Source organism: Phyllostomus hastatus, unplaced genomic scaffold (genome assembly GCF_019186645.2).
Source record: "Phyllostomus hastatus isolate PE091 unplaced genomic scaffold, TTU_PhHast_1.1 phas_contig_210, whole genome shotgun sequence".
Lineage (NCBI taxonomy): Eukaryota > Metazoa > Chordata > Mammalia > Chiroptera > Phyllostomidae > Phyllostomus > Phyllostomus hastatus.
The window spans coordinates 14,330,046-14,349,602 of NW_025333737.1; the positions used below are offsets into that span (position 1 = coordinate 14,330,046).

At 48.1% G+C, this 19,557-nt stretch overlaps 1 protein-coding gene and 1 pseudogene across 1 annotated transcript; both read left to right on the forward strand.

Annotated features, from left to right (window-relative positions):
- The first annotated feature begins 8,091 nt into the window (after window positions 1-8,091).
- On the forward strand, window positions 8,092-8,206 carry LOC123817821 (annotated as a pseudogene).
- A 7,113-nt stretch (window positions 8,207-15,319) lies between these two features.
- On the forward strand, window positions 15,320-17,160 carry LOC123816860 (somatotropin-like). Its single transcript, XM_045836083.1, has 5 exons — window positions 15,320-15,361; window positions 15,813-15,992; window positions 16,189-16,296; window positions 16,527-16,667; window positions 16,957-17,160. The coding sequence occupies exons 1-5, from the start codon at window positions 15,320-15,322 to the stop codon at window positions 17,158-17,160; spliced, it is 675 nt and encodes a 224-aa protein (XP_045692039.1).
- Window positions 17,161-19,557: the final 2,397 nt, after the last annotated feature.

Here is a 19,557-nt window from a genome sequence, read left to right on the forward strand (position 1 = left end):
GCTGCCCCCACTGGCCTTGTTTTCCAGTTAAGCTAGAAGCTGCCTGAGGGCAGGAGATCCCCTGCCTCTACCACACCCCCCACCCCGCTGGCCCCCACCAAGCCTGGAAACTTATTTTTTATTTGTTTGACCCAGAGCCAGGTAAGAGAGACTCCTAAAGAAGGAGGTTTGCGGTGGTAAACTTTGGGGGAGGGGCCTCAGGTGCCTTAGTCAGGTGACCTCATTTTCCAATCTTCACATCAGAAGCCTCCTAGGGTTACAAGGTCACCACAAAGTGGTCCCTGGGGTCCTACAAATTAGGGCCCCAAGGTGCCAGCTGCTGGAGTGACCCGGGAATAGCTTGCAGCTGGGAGCTCAAGTGCAAAGTCAGGCAGTGCTCCACTTCCTGTCAACCTCGGGGAGACCCTTAAAACACTTCTTTGCCATTCGTGCTCTGGATTCAGGCGGGAGAAATCCCTGCCCTTGGGGAACTGGAGAGCCAAGCCCACCAGCATGTGGGGACCAGTGAGAGCAGCACCGGTTTTTAACCAGCGTGCCCCTGCAACTCCAGGTGGGCAGGCGGCTAAGGCACCCAGCCCTGGGATTCGAATCACTCTCTCCATTGCTCAGTGAGGCCAACCCGGAGCCAGGCTGGGCCAAGCAGGGCCAGGCCCGTTCTGTCCCAGGTCTCTGGGCTGCCACAGGGACCCGGCTTGTTTTGGCATCTGCCTCCACTGAGCTGGAGCCCTTCCTCTCTGGCTGCTTTGCATAGTGGCACTAATTCTGTCCTCCGACCTCCACCAGGGACCCTGGGGGTGGGGGGCCGTCTTCACTTCTCCCCACTACAGGGTCTCCCCCTGCTTGGGGCTGCCCTGAGTTAAGGGAGGCCTTGACTTCACCAAAAGACAAGTTAATACCTTTGAATAACTAACTGAGTTTCCCTGACGCTCTGAAGTGTCGTCGACAGAGAATCGTTTGAGCCGCCAGGCCTGCCTTCTCCGCCAGACGCCCCCAAGGGCATTTGCCTTCACGGTTATGACACAGAAGCCCTCCCTGGTCTGTGTCTCTGTTTGGGGCTGTCGTCATGTCTGACCCGGCTGTGGAAACAAAGGTGGGTGATGCTGGGGGGACGGCGAACGTCTAGGGCCTCAGGTGTCTGTGTCTGCGTCTGCAAAGTGGGAATCGTAAAATCTGCTTGAGGGACGGGATTTGCATCAGATGCTGCTTTTTTTTTTTGAATTATCATACAGTAAAATTCACTTTGCTCTCCTCCAGTGTATAGTGTGATGAATTCTGTCTGGCACGTGCATAGGTTTGTATAACCACCACCACAATCAACATACAGAACATGAACCAACATCTTTTACTGGGCACCCCAGATATTTATGTGGACCATCGACCATCTCCATATTCATTTACATGACCTTGCTTCAGCCCCAGCATACCCTGGAAGGGGTCCTGTCTCGGCCAAGGTTTCCCACTGCTCACCAGTCCCAAAGCCTCGAAGGCCCCACTCCTTCCGAATAGGCCAAAGGTGGAGCCACGGGCATCCTCCAGGCGTCCAGCTGTAGCTGGGCTGCTGCTTGGCCCTCCCCTCCCCTGAATGCAGCCCTGAGGCCCCTTGGTGGGCACATGCCTCACTGCCCACTGGGGGAATCCAGCCCAGTCCCTGGGGCCCTGGTGTAAGCACAGGCTGCTTCCTCCTGTGCTCTAGCTTGACTTCCTGCCCTCTTGCTGCAGGTGCTGCTCGGCCTGGGGTGTTCTGGGCAAGGGTTTGGGTATTTTTCCAGCAGATTGGAGGTGAGAGAAAAACAAAACAAAATGTGAAAAGCTGCCCCTGTTTGGGTGTGACTGGCAGGTGGCGTTCGTCCCTCAGCAGGTGTCTAGCCTGTTGGGGTCCCTGTGAAAGGCTTCATGGGCCATCTTGGCGGCACACGGGGTTCGGGGGTCCCAGCTTCTGTCCCCGAGGGCTCTGCTCCCTTGAGACGACCTCAGCAGCTGGATTCGGGCCCACCTCGGCGAAATTCCTGAATCTGTCCCCGCTGTCCATGCCGCACCTGGTTACGGCCCCTCGGGGACGGCAGTGACTCAGTTGCAAACAAAAACAAAAACAGCCCCCACAGAGCTGCCGCTTGGAACCCCCCAGCTGCCGTCTGCAACCGAAAAGCCCTTTCTCTGAAACTTAGGGGACTCCACAAAGAAGAAAACTTAACAAGCATTACACCTCGGATTCAGAGCAGTTTGTTAACACTCATTTAGGTGGATCCTAAAGCAATTTCCAAACTGAAAAAAGAGACAGACAGACAGACAGACAGACGGACATTTTTCTCTGGGGCCTAACGCCGCTTTCTCACATTGCGCCCGCGGGAAGGCTAGACGCCCTGTGAGGGTCCACGTGGGGTGCGTGTTCTGGAGTTGTGGGTCTGCGCGGGCTGTTTGGGTGTCCTTGGGGCCCGCGTCTGCACACCGCCTTGTCTGCTTTTTCACGCAAATATCCTCATGTAATATTTCTGTGCATTGCAAGATCCTGTACTTGTTATTATTTTTTGTACTTGTTATTTTATTTTTTTAAGAATTTATTTATTTATTTTTAGAGAGAGGGGAAGGAAGGGAGAAAGAGAGGGGGAGAAACACTGATGTGTGAGAGACACATGGATCAGCTGCCTCTTGCACTCCCCTGCTTGGGGACCTGGCCCGAAACCCAGGCACGTGCCCCGACCTGGAACTGAACTGGTGACCCTTCGGTGCTCAGGCCGGCACACTGTCCACTGAGCCACACAAGCCAGGGCTGTATTTGTTATTTTAAATTGCTCTACTATGAGGAGGACATCGAGACACAACGTGGCCTGCCTTGTCATTTCTGGCCAGGTGGATATTTCTGGCCAAGTTCTCTCCTTGGCTCAGTCCTTCTAACCACTGGATCCACCAAGCACATGCTTGTCGAGTTCCTGGCCCCGGGGACCACGCCGACGGACAGTCCACCCCCTCCCGGGGCTATTCTCTCACTTCTATATCTTAGCTATTTCCTTCATGGCAGTTTTCACAATGTGAAAAGTCTGTATATATTTTACCATTACCTATTTATCTGTTAGCTAAGTCGCTCTCCCTGCAGACTGTGAGCTCCAGCAGAGAAGCGATCATCATGTTTTTTGCTCATCTCCGTGTGCCCCTCTGCCTGGTGTGATGTCTGGCAAATGGAAGGAGCAATAATGACTTGTTGAATCAGCAAGTACATGAATAAGAGAATGAATGAATGAATGAATGAATGAGCGAGTGAAGGGCATGAACCCAGCTTCAAAGAGCTGACAGCCCCATAAGGCAAAAAAGATGCCCACACATAACCACAGAATAAGGTGAAAGGAGGCAGAAGTTATTTCCAGCTGCAGCCACCAATCAGGTAAGCACCCCAGACTTCCCCCAGCTGCTGAACACACCTTGGTCCTTACGACTGCGTTTTCAATCAGCCTGCGTCCCTGGGGAATCAGGCACCAAGTAGAAATTACTTAGTAGGTTCAGTCATGGAGATTGCTGTGCATTTCCAGATGGTTCAGAGATCCTCAGCCAGTTGTAAACAACACGCTCCAAGACCTGCCCTCCATGCCCGAGCCCTCTGCCTAACCCTGGGGTCTGACGAGATAAAGGAAGTGAAAACACGGTGCACACTGAAACGTGCAATACAAATGTGAGGGATGATGTGGCCTGGTTCAGTAAATCGGGTGACACCAGGTTGTTTTTCTGTCGCTTTTCTTGGTGCCTGTGGACCTCCTTCTGGGCTGCAGCTCCTTGCGTTCAGTGGCCCCCACTTTCCTTGAACACCTGAGCGGGGACTGGATGCTGCCCTACCAGCACCGCGCCGAGGAAAGCTCTGTCCACACCCAGCAGCTCCGCTGTCTCTGCTAAAGGAGGCTTCTAAAGAGCTTGGTGCAGTGGGAACACCAGGCTCTGGGCAGCCATCCTTTAGGAACCAGGAGACTCCAGGCAAACTGCTTTACCTCTTTCAGCATTCTCTGTGAAATGGGCCTTCCCCCTTCATCACCCAGTACAGCACCTGGCACATGGCGGGCACGCAGGAATGCTGGTCTTCCCCATCTCCCCTGGAGAAGCCCATGGGAATCCCCACATAACAATATCCTCTAAAGACTTTGACTCAATGCCCTGAGTGATCAGCATGGTGTTCAGACTCATGCTGGAAGCGTAACAGCGATGGAAGTAAACAGAGTACACTGATCAGGTGGTCATTATAGGGTAGGCTGTATTCACAAACACATAGAAGATTCGTGTATTAAAATTTTCCTTACAAGTATTTTGTAGACATCAGCAGTGGCAGCTCCTATTTGACCAGGGAATGACCCTGACCACAGGAAATTGGGCGAGTGTGAGCAATTCACATCCCGTTCCCAAGTATCTGCCGTGGACCTGTGGATGGAGCCATGAAACTACATGGCGACATACGCAGGAGATAACATTGAAACACCCAAGAGCACAGCTCAGCAACTGCACATCACCAGAAATTCCTTAGCTTCCCTCTTCCTACGGTTCCCCTGTATAAACCAGCCAGGACGCCTGAGATGCTCAGATGGGCTTTGAGACGAGAGTGCCTCATCTTCCAGGTGGCCGGCACCTGAATAAAACCACTTTCCTTTACATCAGCACCTGCCTCTCGAGTGCTGGCTTTTGCAGCGGGCGGGCAGCAGGGCCAGTGTTTGGTTACATTTGGGGGCGACTCTGGTGGGATAAGGTGGACTCAGGTAAGGCCCGGAGTGCCTGGGCTGGAGTCCCAGCTGCTTGGGGCAGGCCGACCCCAGGGCAGGGATTGCAGGGATTTCCCAACAGCTGCTGAGAGTTCTTTATCTCAGGGACTCTCCCTGCTCTCCCTCTCAAGGCATCAGTGGACTTTAAATGCTTTGCTGGAAAAAGGAAGCAGGTTACTGGTGGGCTGATGAGTCTAAACTGGGTGAAGTCCCTGGTGTGCTCCCCCAGCGCCACTGTCTGGGTTCTTTGAATCGTGTGGGAGTCGTAGGAGCCAATGCGCGCTGCCCCGATGTAGACACAGCTCAGTGACTAAGAAAAATCCCAGGTCGCCATGTGGGATTCGGAGCACACTTTTCATGCTCTGGTTTGCAGGTTTCTGGGTTGGGAATCTTTGTTCTGTTTGAAAGCTCTCATCTGTCTGTGTGTTTGGGAGTGCTCTGAGAGTTCTTGTCTGTCTGAAGTGAAACTTCGGCTGTGGTCATTCTTTGCTTGCTGTCTTATCTTTTAAGGATTTGGCTTGCTCCTTGCTGTTTCATTCACACAGGGAATCTTCTGTCGTTGTCATCAGGGTGTTGTGCCATTTAAAACTTATGAAAGTAGCCCTGGCTGGTGTAGCTCAGTGGATTGAGCATGGGCCTGTGAACCAAAGGGTCACTGGTTCAATTCCTGGTCAGGGCACATGCCTGGGTTGCAGGCCAGGTACCCAGTAAGGGGCACATGAGAGACAACCACACATTGATGTTTCTCTCCCTCTTTCTCCTTCCCTTCTCTCTAAAAATAAATAAATAAATAAAATTTAAAAAAAACACTTGTGAAGGTCATTTTTGCTAATGTCCTAGTCCCTCCTTTTAGAGTATCTAGTTTGAGAATACTCATTGTTTGAGGTCTGTCTTTGCTTTAGGTGTTGTTTTGGTTCTTTTTTGAAATGGACAGCTTGGTCTTGATTCCATCAGAGAATTCATTAGGTCGAGTTAGCTGATTTGTCAATTTACCACTGTTAGTCAATGACTAATTAAAATTGTTTTGCCAAATGTTTGGTAAATGGGATGAGATCTCTTATGTGCAAATTTTCATGTTGTTACACTGCAAGGATTCTATTCAGAAAGGATTTAAATTGATGGTTCAGAGAGGGGGGAAGATCTCACTCCCCTCCGACTGTAAACTGGGGAAGGAGAAAAATGAGGAGATAAGTCTTTTAAGCAATTCTGGGTCCTCCTCCCAGAGAGGAAGGAGCTGTGGTGGCCCCGAGAACAATGGCACCCCCCCGCCCCCGACATGTCCTATAAAAGTAGCAGGGGCGACTGCTTCGTTTCAATATAATGGAGGAAAATGGGCACTTTTAAACTCAAGCGGCTAAAGCCAGCCAAGCCTGCCTCCCCCACCTCTTCTCCAGCCTCCTTAAAGTTGCCAAGGGCAAACAAACTAAAACATAAAAATCTTGTCTTATCTAAAATTATTAATAATACTGTGTATATGTATGGTAAATAAATGAGAACTATCTCAAATGTTTTTTCTTTTTCAGAAGTATGTGGTCTGGAAAAACGTTTGCTATTAAAGCTGGCTTAAGTTTAATTGATACCTTTTAAAGTTATTAACATAAAATATATGTTTGCTTTGCCTGAGTTTGCAGGAATAAGTTCATGTTATCTCTGTTACAGAATTTGTCAAGAAAATGGCTTGAGTAATAACCATTAAGAGCTAATGAATGGATGTAACTACAATAAAAAATTTTTGATAGAGCTTTTTGGTAATTATATATGTGTGTGTATGTGTATATATACACACACAGCTAAACATAGGTCCACAAAGTCTGGGATGACTTGCAACTTTGGGGTTTTGCTGGGTTTAAGTGGTGAAAACTATTAAATATATAGATTTTTAAAATAACAGGATACTAAAATACTAATTGATCTGAGTTTGCCTGCTTTAACTTCTTATTGCAGAGAAGCTAGAAAATGGACTTGGATCTGTTAATGAATGTATCTTGTACTTTATTTGGAGTATGCCTCTTGACAATGAAAAAACAACCTGTGTCTAAAAGTTATGAGCCCTGGCTGGTGTGACTCAGTGGATTGAGTACAGCCTGTGAACCAAAAGGTTGCAGGTTTGATTACCAGTCACAGCACGTGCCCGGGTTGCTGGCCAGGTCCCCAGTTGAGAGTGTACAAGAGGCAACCATTGATGTATCTCTCACACATTGATCTTTCTCTCTCTCTCTTTCTCCCTCCCTTCCCCATATCTCTAAGAAGTAAATAAATAATTTTTAATAAAAAAGTTTGAAATGTATTCATAAAAAGATCGATCTAAAGAATGCCAATTACTTACTTTTAATTGTCACTAAAAGTCAAGGTTTCTAAGAATTAAGAATTCTATTTAAGTTGGAAAGAAATTGTATGGTTTGGTAATAGAAAGTATAAAATATGAAAATGAAACCAGAAAAGTCAGTGTTCATGCTGCCTGTCACTACACAACCAGTAAGTAGAGACAAGGATTGAATCTTTATGAATGCTTTATTCAGATGGCCGGCAATCTGAGAAGATGGAGTGTTAATCTACCCTCAAAAACTGTCTTAACATCTCATTTCAAGGCGACCTTTTTGTAAGGAGAAAAAAAAGTAGGTAAGGGGTTTGGGGAAAAGTTTAATTGGATAAGAGTTGCAATGTGACTGCGATTTTCCTATTATTTCTTTATCTGTTGATCAACAATTCTTTATCTGAGTCAAGGACATTCCCTCCCGGGGACACCACAGGCTCACGTACCCTGGGGCACAATTGCCCATCCGCCTCCTGCAGTCACAGGGTCATGCATTCCAGTTCCTGGAATAACAGCTTTCCACAGGCATTAGTCACTTAAGCCTGTGAACTAAGGCTAACACCTTTAACTCTTGAGTTTCCCTGTGAAAAACACTTGTTGAAAAAGAAGAGAAAATAATTTTTTCTAAAATTGGTTATTTCTGAATGAGTTAAGAAGAAGCTAAAAGGGACTATATATACTGCAGAAAGATTGTATAAGTAGCAGAGGCTTATGTACATTGCAAAGAGTGTGCAAATTGAAGGTTTGTAAGGAGAGATCTTAAGAGGAAATTATATAGTTAAGCTGAATTATGAATTTAATTAGGTAGATGAATGTAAATATCAAAATAAGAATACACAATATCTTTGGTTCTTTAGTATGTTAAAAAGGAAAAAGTTTTTGAGCCCTGGCTGGTGTGACTCAGTGGATTGAGTACAGCCTGTGTCTACCTAGAAAGCGAAGATTCTATTTAAAAAAAAATGGTTGTGTGTTATATTGTGTTAATCAGGTACTTGATTACTTAAAAACCCATGTTCTTTATCCTAAGAACTAAAGTTTTGCTAGCCTATAGCTTCTCGGCCTTTTGGCTAAGATCAAATGTAGTATCTGTTCTTATCAATTTAAAGTTTTGCTAGCCTATATTTATGTTTGATATGTTTATTGTCATTTTCAGTAAATAAATAATTTAATATTGTTCTATAATGATATATAATCTTTTGGTCAATTATGTTTGACGACCTTCCCAAGGGCTTAAATTTTAAGAGACTTTGTCTTGACCTAAAATTGGCTTTGGGTCATTCCAGTGGGTCCCTGAAATGCCGTGGGGATTTGGTCTTTCTCCTTATGAAGAAGAAAATTTTGAACTAATTAGGCCCATTTGATATGCTTAAAGGACATGGGAAGCTTTGTCAAGTAAAGAAATAAAAACAATATTCTATTTTCAATACAGAGAAAGGAGGGGCCGTAGGAGGAGGTTGCCTGAGGCAGTGATGAGCAGTCTAGGATGGGATTGGCCAAGAAGCTGGGTGCCTCCAGAGCCCATGGAATTATGGGCAAGAAGATTTAAAATAGAAAGAGGACCGAGACTGGCTCTCAGGCTCTCTCTCTTCTTCCTCGAGGATGCCCGGATGATCATGCTGCAGCTGCCTGCATTTCCCAACAGACAGTATTCTGGATGGGAAGAAAGTCTGGGTGAGGCCCAGGGTCAGGCTGGCCTGGCAGAGGATGGCAGGGTTATTCTCCTTTGGGTGTTCTAGAGGGGACAAGCTCTGAGGCAGACACCTACCATTCTTCCAAAATTGTGTAGCTTTTGTATCTTCTGTTGTTTTAGTTTGTAAACTAACCCTGTAGACATAAGATAAAAGTGGATTGAGTGTCAGCCTGTGAACCAAAAGGTCGCTGGTTTGATTCCTAGTCAGGGCACATGCCTGAGTCCCCAGGTCCTGGCCAGGTCCCCAGTGGGGTGGGGCTACTGTGCACTGATGTTTCTCTCCCTCTCTTTCTCCCTTCCCCTCTCTAAAAATAAATAAATAAAATCTAAAAAAAAAAAACCCAACTACCAGGGAATACTAGAACTCAGGTGTTAGTGTTTAGCCTTGATTGATAGGTTTAAGGATTAAAGCTGAAACTAAAGAGTTAAAGGGTTTAGCCTTAATTGATAGGCTTAAGTGACTAAGGCAGGTGGGAAGCTGTTATTCCAAAACTGTGTGTCTTTAGAATAAAGACTCCTTTCCTTTATCACCAAAACTTTGCCTCTGGAATTTTGCCCAGAGGGTGGCAGCAGGCAACAGGAACCCACTTGTGGTTCAATAACATTTCTACACACATGTATTTATTATTAAAATGGATGTTCTAGAGATTATATAAAATCTCCAAGAGTCTACAGAGTTCTGATATACTTTCATTTGTAATTCTAATTGTTATTTTAAAATGTTGTTACAGGAAAGAAAAAAATTCCTTTATTGATTGCATTATAATCCGATCTATAACCACATCATTTTAAGTTTTTTTTGTCCTTTAGAAAAAGTCATTGTTTTACCCTGATGCGTTTACGAATATGTTACATCTTCAGAAAGATCTATCAGAAGCACTCTGACTTACTCTAAAGTACATATTTCTGAGAATAAATTTTCAGATCATATTTTTAACTGGATAAAGATCATTAGGACCCTGTGGAATAACTGGAGCTATAGAAATACTGGCAAATAATCAGCATAAACAAAAATTGATTATGAGACAGAATGAACTAAAGATGATTGCAGTTTTTGTAACTTTTTATTGAAAATATTGCTGTTTTTCATCTTTTTGTTTTTCAGAAATAAAGAAACTTGTTTATTTTTCTTAAAGCAATTTGGTAAATTATACATTCATAAGCAATACTGAGGCATTTATATTTTTCTCCCTACTTGATTCCTCTGGAATTGGGAAACTCGTAATGACAGAGTAGGGTTATTTCCATGGCGATATGTTTGTTTGCATAAATCCAGTAGGAATCTGATTTCTTCATAACAGGACAACTAAGGCCAATTTCCAATTGTGGTTTTATTTACAAAGACTTTGACTGGAATGTCATGTCTGAGAGTGACATGCCTAGACTACAGATGTCACCAGAAAACTTTAAGGGATGAGGATTGACTTTGAAGCCAATAAAAGCCCTTTGGAGAAATGGCGTGGTACCTTACTTATTCATACGGTTCATGGAAGTCTTTCTAAGTAAGGGGTGAAGGTTGCTTTCCTGGGAGATGGCAAGGAAGAACCTCAAGAACACTTGGGGGACATTTGGGGGGACCTGGAGAACTTGAGGAACTCACCCAAAGTTATAGGTATTTCAGGCAAAGCCTTATGGCAGCTGGGTGGCTTGGCTTTCCTGTCTGTGCAGCTAAGGAAAGCTCAATCTGGAAATTCCAGCAAAGTGCATTTGAGAGAGCCGATGTGATCAATTGCTATCCCAGTTATGTTTATGCAAGTAATCCGGCTGAATCAAAACTGGACTTAATGCAGTAAATGACTTGGTCTTGATCTGGCTCTGATAAAAATGAAGGTTATTTCAGGGGGAGAAATTGTGTTTCAACAGACCCTAATACACAGTTATGGACATTAAACTCTAGTTCAGTTGTCTTCAAAGCTTTATTTTTCACTTATACACAGACAAGATCTGAGCAAGGATGATAGACCAGGTACAGAAGTTTACCAAGGTGGAAAGCTCAGGTGCTTAGCAACAGGCATGAAAAAATAAATAAATAAAAAGAGACACACAGGCAGATGGTGACTCAGAGGATAAATGAGGCCCAAAGCTCCGCTAGACACCCACAACCCGTCATTATTTCCCCACAGGAGCCCCAGGTACAACAGCAGAGGGGAACACATTGACTGACTTTTAGTAGTTGTGGGAGCCACGTACTCCCTATCAAACACCAAATTGACTAAAAACCCCCAACAGTCTCAGTCATAGAGATAAGGAGACAAATGCGGCAACAAATCTCTCTCCAGGCTTAGAATACCAACTCAGGACCCTTGAGTTATCACACAGTTTATCACACAGCTTATCACACAGCTTCCTCAACTTCCTCTATTTGCCTGAGTGTCCCACCTCTCTGCTGGGATGGGACCTGCTCTGTAAACTGAGTAACCTTTTCACCTAAGAGGTGGCAGCTTCACCTGCAAGTCCCGCTGGAACATGCACTCCAGCTCCAGATGCTTTCAGCCTGGCCCCAGGGCCCCAGAGGAGAACGGTCCCTTCCTGAGATCTACAAGCAAGTACAATTGTTTGGGCAGATGGGGCTCCAGGACAAGCAATCGATGTTCACACGGACGGCCTGAGATCTCCCTAGAGAAATCCCAGACAGTGACAAATATTTCTTTAGGTGTACGGTATTAGCTTGGTGCAAGTCGGCATGTACTTTGGAATCTCCCTAAGACTTGAATCACCAGAGCCAATGAAACTGTAACCTTACTTGCTGATATTCAGAAATCTCTGGACTCTCTAGCTAAAGTCATCTTAGATGATCGAATTAGCTCACACTGTATACCAGCAGAACAAGGAGGAGTTTGCATAACCACCATCAACTGGTCTGGCTGTACTTACGTGGACACCTCAGCTCAGCTGGAAACAAGCATCACCAAAACCTAGCAACAGGCTACCTGGCTTCAACAAACATTGGACTACCACCCCCCTCTCTTTGAGGGAACTGGAGATTGGTTTGCAAGTCTATTTTCATGGCTACCACAAGGACTCAAGTGCACATTAGGAGGAATTTTTAATCTAGGTCTAACTATTCTTTTCTTTACAATGCTTGTCATTATTGTGTCAAAACTCTTTATGACTTGGTTTTCCCACACCAGAAAAATTATACTGTTCAACAGGTGCCTCTAAAAAATATATATGTTTTTAATTCACGGGATTTTGCTTTACAACAGGCTAAAATTTTTCATTCCCCCAGAAGACTCAGAGGACATCAATAGCTCCCTAGATATGGAGGAAAAATGGAGAGTGGGGAATTGTAACAGTCATCGAAGTAAACATAACATACTAATCAGGTGGTCATTACAGAATAGTTTGTACTAACAAACACATGGAAGATTCATGTACTAAAATTTTCCTTATAAGTATTTTATAGACATCAGCAGTGGCAGCTCCTGCTTAACCAAGGAATGACCCTGACCACAAGAAATTGGGCAAGCGTCAGTGACTCATGTCGGAACCTGGAGAAACACTGCCTGCATGTCCTGTTTCCAGATATCAGCGGAGGGAGTGATGAAACCACATGATGATGTACGCAGGAGATAACATTGAAACATCCAAGAGCATAGCTCAGAAACTGCCCATAGCCAGAAATTCCTTAGTTTCCCTCTTCCTATGGTTCCCCTATGTAAACCAGCCAGGACACCTAAGCTGCCAAGATGGGCTTTGAGACAAGAGTCCCTCATTTTCCAGGTGGCCGGCACCTGAATAAAACCACTTTCCTTTACATCAGCACCTGCCTCTTGAGTACTAGCTTTTGAAGTGGTGGGCAGCTGGGCCTGTGTTCAGTTACAGAAGCAAAGAGTAAGCAAGTCTGTCCTGGGGATAATCCCAGACTCTGGCCCCAAGGAAGCCAGGACAGACTGAGCAGTGGGAAGTGTGGGCCTCAAGTGACCAAGGGAGGGGAAAAGAGGTGCCACCAGTCCCTCTGAGGCTGTCGCTGAGATCAGGGCGAGCATGGCTCTGAATAATGAGATGGCCCTAAACCCCACAGACTTGAACCTCGAAGGGCCTCTGGAAGCCTAAAAGAGGGCACTTTTGGATCAAGAACAGATCTGAGAGTTTCCACAACAGGTCCAGAGAACCCCAGAGATGGTTAAGTATGGAAACATGAAGGGCTTCCCAGCACACTGAAATTCACAGACTCCAAGATAACGGAATCATCCGAGCCTCATAAGGCCAGCCTCAGCCGTGTTAGCCAGAGCTGCTCCCCACTGGCCACCATGCAGAGGTCATTTTGGGGCGGTCTCTGAACCTGGAGAAGCCAGGGGTCTGGCCCCAGGTGGTGCCTCAAGAAAGGGTGTGTGACTTCCTGCACTAGAGGGAAAATCCCATCTAATTCAAAACTTATCTTTTGCTAACGATGGGTCATGTCTGTGGTCTCCGTCGCTAGTGGGCCTGAAGAGGTCCCACCAGAGGAGAGGGTCACCAGCATCCACCACACACCCTTTAGTTCTTCCAATAGTTGCCACCATGGTGACCTCTAGGAAAAGGTATACCCCCAATGGTCCCCAGAGTCCCATGGGTCAACCTCGTTCTGGGTCAACAGCAGTGGGTGTGGTGAGAGGAGGCACACCCTGCTCTGGCCAGTCCCATCTGCTCTTGGCAGTAACCTACTTGGTGAGGGGCCTCAGCCACACCTCTGTGCCACACTTGCGTGGCTCTCGAGCAGTCCCCAACCTGAGTTTCATATCCTCACACCAAGGGGAGGCCTGGGGCTTTTCTCCCATGGTCCACAGTTCACATACAAGGCCTCCCAGCATTAGCTGGAAGCCTGTCACGAGAGGTTCCACATCCGAGCTCCTTCCCCCAGGTGACAGAGGAGGAAGGAGTGGCAGGGGAGGCAGAAGGCTGTGAGAAGCTCAGAGACCCTCCTCCACTTCCCACCTGGCTCCTCCTCTTTGGAGGAGTTAAAAGAATACGGAAGGGTTGTCTCACCTTCCTCAGAGCCTGCAGCTTTGATGACAGCCCACCCTGCTCCTCTGGCAGTCCTGCCTGGAGAACAGCTCCCACAGGCCCGAGTGTTCTCCCAGCAGATAACAAAGCAGAGGCATGGTTGGGCAATGGTTCAGGAATGATGGGAGAAAAGGGAGTTCTCCCCTCTGGTCCTAAAAGGGGGAGGTGGCGAGGCACAAGTACGCACATCGTGGACCACGGCGGTGACTTTTCAACGTTGGTTGCCAAGGCCATAACCAACCACCCATAGAAGGGGTTGCTTGTTTGTTTTACCACAGGGTCAAGTGCTAAATGTTCTTAGACTCAAGGGGCAAAAGGTCTAAACAAAGAGAATGTGTTCTTTCCTGCTCGTATCCCTGGGGGCTGGTAACATCCAGCTGCTGAAATGGCCAGGACCCTGGGCACCGGGAGGCTGGAAGGCAGCTGTGCTGGCCTTCCCAGGCCCTACCTAGCCTTGCCTGCTGTGTGGTCTCTAACTTGTACACTGTGTCTCTGGGCCATCCTCACCTGGGAATTGAGGGACAACAACCTGTCCTTTAGGAGAGGACAAGACGAGACAAAGGGACCCTTGTGATTAGAGGGAGGATCCCTGTGTTCAGAGGGATGTGAAGTTAGAATGACTAGGTGGCACCCACCCGTCTGCCTGAGAGAAAGGCTTGGGACGGCGCAACATGGGGAGAGGCCTCGGAGACCTGCAGCCTCGGCCGAGGTCGCTCCTGCGAGGACCTCTCTGAACCTCGGTCCCTTCCCCTGTGGAATGGAGAGGTTCAAAAGTGAGAACACACAAGTATGCTCTTCACAACCTAATACGCTCCGTACAAATGTTAAGAGGAGAAAACAGAATGGAGGAGACTACAATGAGTGGAGAGAGCATCCTTCAGGTTGCTGTACCCTGAGTTCCCACTATGCAGACAAGAATCAAAACTCTCAAGTTCTCATCCAACTTTGAGATTCTCTGATGGCGACAGGGCTGTGGGAGGAAGCACTTGTGGCACCTGTCTGTTCCTGGGATTTATGCTTCCCATTCTGCATCTCTGTGCAGGTCCAAAAGAGCACCCATACCTAAAGTTTTGGTCCTTTGCCCACCCATTCTGGGAGAGCCCCGACTCTCAGGGAAAGGAAGGGCAGTGCGTGGCTTGTGCCCTCTAGTGGTCAGTGTTAGCACTGCATCCAACTGCCAATGGGTTGAGGATGGCGCGAGATGAAGATGGAATCTGGGCCTGAACTGTACCCAGAAACTCCAGAATCCATTGCTGTCTTGACCCCCTTTTCAAAACACATATTCTCTGTGGTGGGTGGAAGGAAACTGCACAGGGAAGAGAAAAGGGATATAGCAAGGGAGGGGTTGACACAGCTCTGAAGGCCCAGCCACCCTGACACAGGCTGTGTCCCTTTGAGGGACCAGATGGGCCCTCCTCACCCCGGGGGGACAACCGCACAGCGATGTCCTGCCAGCGCGCACCTGGGCCTAGACAACTCCCTTCTGTCACCCCCACCCCTTAAAAAGAGGACAGATTGGGTAATCGCCCTGGTTGGGACCCTGTGTGTGCAGCCCTCACAGGGCTGATGACAGTGGAGAGGGGAATGAGCCCGGGGGGCATGACCCCCGGAGAGGAGCGGGAACAGGATGAGTGGGAGGAGGTTCTAAATTATCCATCAGCAGAGGCCTGAGGGCCCGTACATAAATGCATAGAGAAAACAGGTCGGGGCAGGGGAGGAGAGAGATGGGGCCAGGGTATAAAAAGGGTCCGCAAGGGATCAATTCCAGGATCCTAGGACCCAGCTCCCCAAACTGCTCAGGGACCTGTGGACAGCTCACCCAGCTGTGATGGCTGCAGGTACGTACCCCTAAAATCTCCCTGGGCCTGCTGTGTATTGAGGGGCAACATGGGGGGCCTGCAGGTGGATGGGGGCACTGACCGTGGGCTTTGGGGTTTCTGAATGTGAGCACAGACATCTGTGCCCAGACATGTGGCCAAGTTTTAAATGCTCTCAGGCCCTGGGGGACGGAGAGGAGAAAGGGAGGTCCCTGGGGTAGGGAAAGGGCTGGCTGGAGACTCAGGCTTCCTCCTCTCTGGGGCTCCACTCTCAGTCTCCGCAACTCTCTCTAGGCCCCCGGACCTCAGTGCTCCTGGCTTTCGCCCTGCTCTGCCTGCCTTGGCCCGAGGAGGTGGGCGCCTTCCCCACCATGTCCTTGTCCAGCTTGTTTGCCAACGCTGTGCTCCGGGCCCAGCACCTGCACCAACTGGCTGCTGACACCTACAGAGAGTTTGTAAGCAACCCGGGAAGCTGGTGAGGGGCGGGGGGCAGGAAGGGCCCCAACATAATGGGAGGAAATTGATGAATTCAGGGTGATTTTATCCAAGTAAAGATGCTGTCAGGTGAGTGTAAACTGAGGGAGGCTCCAAAGAAAGCAGTGATGAGAACCATGCACCCACTTAGACCTGGGCCAATGTTCCTTCTCCCAGGAGCGCACGTATGTCCCAGAGAGCCAGAGATATTCGATCCAGGCTGCCTTCTGCTTCTCAGAGACCATCCCGGCCCCCACGGGCAAGGAGGAGGCTCGGCAGAAATCCGTGAGTGGCCTCTGTGGCCCAGCCAAGGAACAGAGGTCTCCCTCTCTCTAAGAAGGTGGCTGGCCCCATCTCTGCGCAGGAGCTGGGCGGCTGTGCCTGGCCCCGGGCCCCGGGCTGCCTTCTCCCCAGGGTGGCCGAGGGTGGCAGTGGGAGGTGGGATGGCAGGCGGAGGCTTGCAGAGGCCACCACTGGCGCGGCTGCCGGTGCCCACCACACCCCCCTCCCCACAGGACATGGAGCTGCTCCGGTTCTCCCTGCTGCTCATCCAGTCCTGGCTCGGGCCTGTGCAGTTCTTCAGCCGGGTCTTCACCTCGAACCGTGTCTATGAGAAGCTGAAGGACCTGGAGGAAGGCATCCAAGTCCTGATGCGGGTGGGGATGGTATTGTTGGCCCAACCCTGGGGCCATGCCTGCCCTTCCCCGGGGCCAGGAGGCTCCACTGGCTTAGCTGAGGGGTAGGGGACTTACGAGGGCTGGCAAGAGAGGTACTGCCGCTGTCCGTGTAGCAGCTCAGCCCTGACCCTGGAGAAGTCCTACTCCTCCTTTCACCTTTTGAACCCTCCATGCCTTTCTCTAAGTCCTGGAGGGAGGGAGGGACGTGGAGGAGGAAGGGGGAGCCGCCAGCAAGGACTGAGTCTCTCTCTCTCCTTCCCTGTTGCAGGAGCTGGAAGACGGCAGCCCCCGGGCTGGGCTGATCCTCAGGCAAACGACCTATGACAAGTTTGACACAAACTTGCGTAGTGATGATACAGTGCTCAAGAACTACGGGCTACTCTCCTGCTTCAAGAAGGACCTGCACAAGGTTGAGACATACCTGCGGTTCACGAAGTGTCGCCGCTTCATGGAAAGTAGCTGTGCCTTCTAACCGCTGGGCATCTCTCTGACCCTTCCCCAGTGCCTCCCCTGACCCTGGAAAGGGACACCCCAGTGCCCACCATCCTTTCCTAATAAAATAAAATTGCATCATAATGTCTGAGTAGGTGTCATTTTATTATGAATAGGACGGGGGAGTATATATAGGGCAAGGGGCGGTTGGGAGGACAACCTGCAGGAATGCTGTGGGCTCTATTAAATAGAGCCAGGCCCCTGAATGCGAACTAACCTGGCAATTCTTCCTGTGCTAGAAAGAGGCTCACACATTCACTCCTCTCTGTTACACACCAAGTTCACTCCTAGGTCCATGGTCCCAGCTTCCTGGGCAGTCATATGGCAGGACCATGCCCATAGTGTAACTATTATCCAAATATGATGCTACAACATCAGGAATTCTTTTACAATGCAAATAATCACCCTCCTAATTAATCCTCCTGAAAAGTTCAGATTTTTTATGTGCTATAATGCATTTTCTTTAAAACAAGAGCCATTGGTATTTGTTTTCAATATTTTACATTTAATCACATAAGTCTTTGGGGAGTAGTTGAAAATGGAAATAATTGGAACCCCGGAACTTCATTTCTTGGCTCAGAAACCACTCGTCTGCCTTAGATCGTTCTTCTGTTGTCCAACTTTAAAGTCATGGCATTTGGAGTTAGGAGGGCCTCGTAAGTCACCCGATTTCCTGCTGGTTTAAGGACCTTACTCCGTAGCCCCCCGTGCAGAGGGTGCTCACGGGTGGCACTAGCATCTAGGGAATCACTATTCCACAGGGCAGCACACGCTACGAAATCTCTCTGGTTTCAGACAAGCATTTCTTACATTAAGCCAAAATCAAATATCCCTGTAATATCCTTCATTTGACCTTAGAACTATTTGGAAATTTCATGGTCTTTAGAAGTTGATATAATTAGCACAAACATATAATTATGTCTTGGCTTGAGTAAGTGTTTTCAAAGGAAACGTGAGCCATCTTAAGTGCTTGTTGGAATGACCCGTGGCAGAGAGGGATGCCCAGCACACGTGGGAACCCAAGGCCTGCGGGCCGGATCCCTCCACCTTGTTTCCACCTGGTGGCAGCGCCGAGCTCTCGCTTAACTGTTAAGGAGTAGCTACATTTATACAGTCCCACAATTACATTCGGCCCTTTGAAGGCAACCGCGAGGCTGATGTGGCCCCCAGTGAAAATGAATTTGACACCCCTGGTTGGAGGGATGTTGTTATAGCTACTGGTTAAGAGGATTCTAAGGTGTCATGACAGAAGTCAACTGCAGGGGGAGCCACACACCCAGAGATTACCAGCTCAGTTTCTTCCCGGGATAGCTGAATCTCAACCCCTGCTGGTTGAGAATTTCAAAGGTGCTAGTTGATTTTGCAAAAATTTTGAATTTAAAAAGACCTTAAAGACCATCTACCCTAAACTCTTTAGCAATTGCTTTCTGCCTTTCAGTTCTTCAATTAGGCAGTGAATGGCAACCTCCACTGCAAATTAGAAACGCCTGGGAGGTTTTCTAAACACCTCTGGCGATGGTCTCCACTCCGGCAGTTCTGATTGAATTGGTCTGGGGAGGAATCCAGGCAAGAGTGTATTTTTGTGGGCATTTTTTTAATTTTTTAAATTCATTTTAGAGAAACAGAGGGAAAGGTAGAGATAGAGAGAGACATACTTCTTTTTTTTTTTTAAGATTTTATTTATTTATTTTTAGGGAGGGAAAGGAGGGGGAGAGAGAGAGAGAGAGAGAGAGAGAGAGAGAGAGAGAGAGACATCAATGTGTGGTTGCTGGGGGTTATGGCCTGCAACCCAGGAATGTACCCTGGCTGGGAATCGAACCTGGGACACTGAGAGACATACTTCTTGTCTGTGCCCTGACTTGAGATCCAGGGCAACCTTGGCAGACCCCGACAACACTCTAACCCACAGGTGGCGAACACCAGGCCCTCGGGAGGAATCCGGCCCGGCATCTTGTTCCTACCTGGCGGCAGCGCCCAGCTCTCCCTTAACTGTGAAGGAGTAGTTACATTTATACAGTCCTAAAGTTACATTCGGCCCTTTGAAGGCAACCTCGAGGCTGATGTGGCCCCCAGTGAAAATGAGTTTGACACCCCTGCCCTAACCAAGTGAGCTATGTAGCCAGGGCCCAGGCCAGAGTGTTTTTAAAACTCCCCGGCTGAGTCTAAAATGCAGACTTGGTTGAGAACCACTGACTTTGGGACCACAAAGATGAGGTTACACATGTCACAGCTATTGTATTGGTAAAATAATTTTTTTAAAAAAGGCATTGGGGGAGAGGGGCAAAAGGAGTTGTGAGACCTGGACCAGTTGTGGCTCTTCTTGTTTTTAATTCTAAACAGTCGTTCAAAATTTTCTAATAAGCCAGTAGTAACAAAT